Consider the following 3,436-nt stretch of genomic DNA (forward strand, 5'->3'; position numbering starts at 1 on the left):
GACGTCAATTGCCGGCCGGCTTTGAGGGGCGCGGCTTTTCTACCCGACCTAGCCTGTCTTCCTCCGTTCACATGATAAAAGAAAGGCGCAGCCGGTGCATTGTGGGAGGTGCGTGTGGCACATCTCTTCAGCTAATTCACGGTTAGAAAGTAAATTTGATTGACAGTATTGCCGACCTCCTTTTTTCTCATAGCTTCGCAGAAAGAAGATTCGTCTCCACCCAGCAGTTGCCTCCGGGTGGGAGGAGTTTGCGCGCGCGTTTGTTGTGGGTGTTACCTTACGGCATGAACGCACACGGCATGCAGCAAACAAAAGGGGTGCCGGACGGGAGCGCGCACGACTCAGGAACGAGCAGAGGAGGCAGTGGAAGCATGCAGGAGCTCCGGGGGGAGGAGGAGCCGGGTGGAGAGGGCCCCCGGGGGCCACATGAGGGAGACATTAAAGGTGATTCGGGCCCCCGGGGGCCACACAGAGAGCACTTCAATCACGAGACACTGACCTCAAGTGGACTTAATTTGTCACAATTGAAACACGACTCCAGCGATGTCCAGGAGTCTCAGCAGAGTCTGGGCCCTTTGGATCTTCAGATTAAACACAGTATAGGGGAGCCCCTTGATGAGCATTGCCATATGGGCCCTCGAGATCCTGTTACAGTGACATGTACCCGGCCATCAGACGTAAATCCAGGACTCCTAGACACTGAGTGCACAGATGCTCCGGAGGGCATAGAGCATCAACAACACGACCCAGATAACCTGCAAAGCACCTATACCTTTAAGCAGTTGTTTTCAGCAAAACCTCTGAGACCGAGCGTTAAGGCTGTCAGCGCAATAGTGGATTTGGTAGAGCCCACATTCTACCATCTGGAGCAACAACAGGTCACCCTGCAGCCCCTTGACAAAGCCGGCCACCATGGTGCGCGGGAAGCAGCTTTTCTACCTCCTGAAATGGATCACTCCTGTGTCCAGATATTCTCTTCAGAACCTACAGACGAAGAGTTTCCACTAATGCTTGACCCGATCTCTGCTCTTAGACTCCATGAGGATCTGGAAAGAGTCGATACTGCCATTGAGTTGCCTGGGTCAGATTCTCCTAGCCCAGAGCCTGGTGACATCTTTGCAGAGATGTCCGCAGATCACCTGCTGGTCCATGAAGTGCGCAGAAGGGGAGTCAACATGACTGAAGGAGTCCCAGTACCAAGTTCTGAACATGTGGCAGAGATTGTTGGAAGGCAGGGTCAGTATTTGTACTTTATTGTGTTTATATAGACTGTCCTGCTTGTTTGAATTCATTGCAAAAACAAAGTGGAGGAGTTCCGCTTTTGCATGCTGCCCATATGTGATCTGTACTGATTATGCTTTTTGCCAGTTTTTTTGTTTATTAAGAAGAATTGGTTTTAAATATGTGAGTGCATGTGCATTGTGATGGGTTAAACACTCACTGAATAGTAATCACTTTGCACATAATGGTATTTTTTGGCATTTTAAGTAAAGTTTACAAATCTAAGTTGGTGGCCGTGAGAACGGTTCTTTAGATCATTAGTTCTGTGTAGGTGGAATGCAAATGATGGCCATTGATTAGTGTATACTGGAGATGGGATTTAACAATACCATCCATGATGTACTGAAAATGGAAAGGGTGGGATGCTGGGGTGGCCAGGGTTTTTGGGTATCGCACTTTATCCAGTGTGTATGACTTCCAGCCTGCATACATCCCTGAAATCAACTAATAGGAAGGCTTACAGAGGGTGTCATCAGAATGAATGCATTTCTAAGGTCAAATTTAGCCAGTGAGCAACACTTCTTGAAGTTTAGCAGTCTATTCCTCCTGATCAAAGCAATGTTACCTGTAGAAAAGGTCCATGGTCTTTTTTCAGCGTGTTTGTTTTGACAGGTAAAACAAAAACAAAATCATCACAGTCTCTTTGCCTGTCTTTGAAAGGGCAACCCCCAATTAAACCCTTTATATACTTTCCTCACCTATGCAGCTCCTTGTTCCTTTGCAGTTTAGCAACATTTCTGGATATGGAGGAACCAGGCTTGAGCTATTTCACGTTACCTGTGAGGCGATATCACCATTCCCTTGGGTTGCCAATGCGTCTGGTATCAGTGGCAGCTGCAAATACAGCAGTGACTTTTTCTGGGTTGTCATCACCTTGTTTTGCATCAGCAACATGACTGTGTCTCTGGAGGGGGCATCCATATTTTTGTCAATTTTTAAAACAACATGTTTGAATAAAACTACCCTTTTTAATAGTAGTTGGAAATTAATGAATCTACTGGTGGTTCCCATGTGGCTTTTGGTAGCTGTCAGTGACCAGTATCTAAACATTTACTGCAGGCTGCTTTGTAGTTCTCACAACTACCCTCTTTTATATGTTTCCCACAGGGAAAGGGTGACAACTCATGTGGAATTGCAACCCCACAGTCAATCTGAACTATCACAAGGACTTCAGCATAGTACTGTATATTTTTCTGTATGTACAGTGGATGAGTAGACCGTGTTGGCTTGTATTTATTGGGGCTTAAGAAGACCTAATATTGATTCATATGGGTTGGAGTAGGAAAGGAGGTGATCAAGCAGTATTGAGTGAGAGAAGGCAGAAAATAGGTGGGAGTGAAGGCAAAGGCAGTTATTATAGATAAGATACCAAATTGGTTGAAAGTGATTTGATAATGACCCATTCTGTGGCCTGTGAGGATAAGGATGGTTGGGGAGCAAAAAATATAATTGTGAATTAGGATATAAGTTCATAGGAACGTATTGTTGGAAGAGTGGAAGAAGATGCAGCTGATAATTTTCCAATGAAGGATTGCAAATCAGAGTTGCAAATCAGAAACTTGTAAACTGAAGAATGGGGTTAATTACCCAATAGGAGCATTGTACCTTGAAAAAATTAACTGGATTTTGTTTGCCCAACAATCTCCACCGGGTGTTTGATGGGTGAGGCCAGTAACTATATGAAATATTTTATATGACAAATGTTTAGCAAAACTAAAGGCGTTTAGGCTGTTCTCTTACCAAAGTGAATAAGCACATTGCAAGAGTGTTTTTTTTACCCATATTTAATAGCCCCCCGAGTGTGATCCTGAGTGTGACTTGGGGTGGATTTTCCATGCAAAAAGCGAGTCACACTCGAGGGTCGCTAAAAACATAAAAAAAAAAACACTTACCCTGTGCCGTTGTTGTCCCCGGCGTCCTGCTGGTCTCTGCAGGTCCTCGGGACACGTCTTCTTCCTGCGATCTCCAGCCGGCGACTGGAGAGACGATCTCCAGGGTTTGCCCGCTGACGTCGGTGTGGGCGGGAGGAGCAGCTAGAAATTCAAATCATTTTGTATTGGATTCAATACAAAATAGCTGTATTGAGTCTAATGCAAATAAATCTTTATAGTTTTGTATATATATATAATATGTATGTGTATGTATGTATGTATGT

At 44.9% G+C, this 3,436-nt stretch overlaps 1 protein-coding gene across 1 annotated transcript in view; it reads left to right on the forward strand.

The window, feature by feature from the left end:
* The first annotated feature begins 321 nt into the window (after positions 1-321).
* Positions 322-3,436, forward strand: part of MEX3D (mex-3 RNA binding family member D) — a 9,482-nt gene continuing 6,367 nt past the window's right edge. The window contains exon 1 of the mRNA XM_072404973.1: positions 322-1,236. Coding sequence (XP_072261074.1) covers positions 372-1,236 — 865 coding nt within the window. The 5' untranslated portion in view covers positions 322-371. The remainder of the gene's footprint in view (positions 1,237-3,436) is intronic.

This window comes from Pyxicephalus adspersus, chromosome 3, assembly GCF_032062135.1.
Source record: "Pyxicephalus adspersus chromosome 3, UCB_Pads_2.0, whole genome shotgun sequence".
NCBI lineage: Eukaryota > Metazoa > Chordata > Amphibia > Anura > Pyxicephalidae > Pyxicephalus > Pyxicephalus adspersus.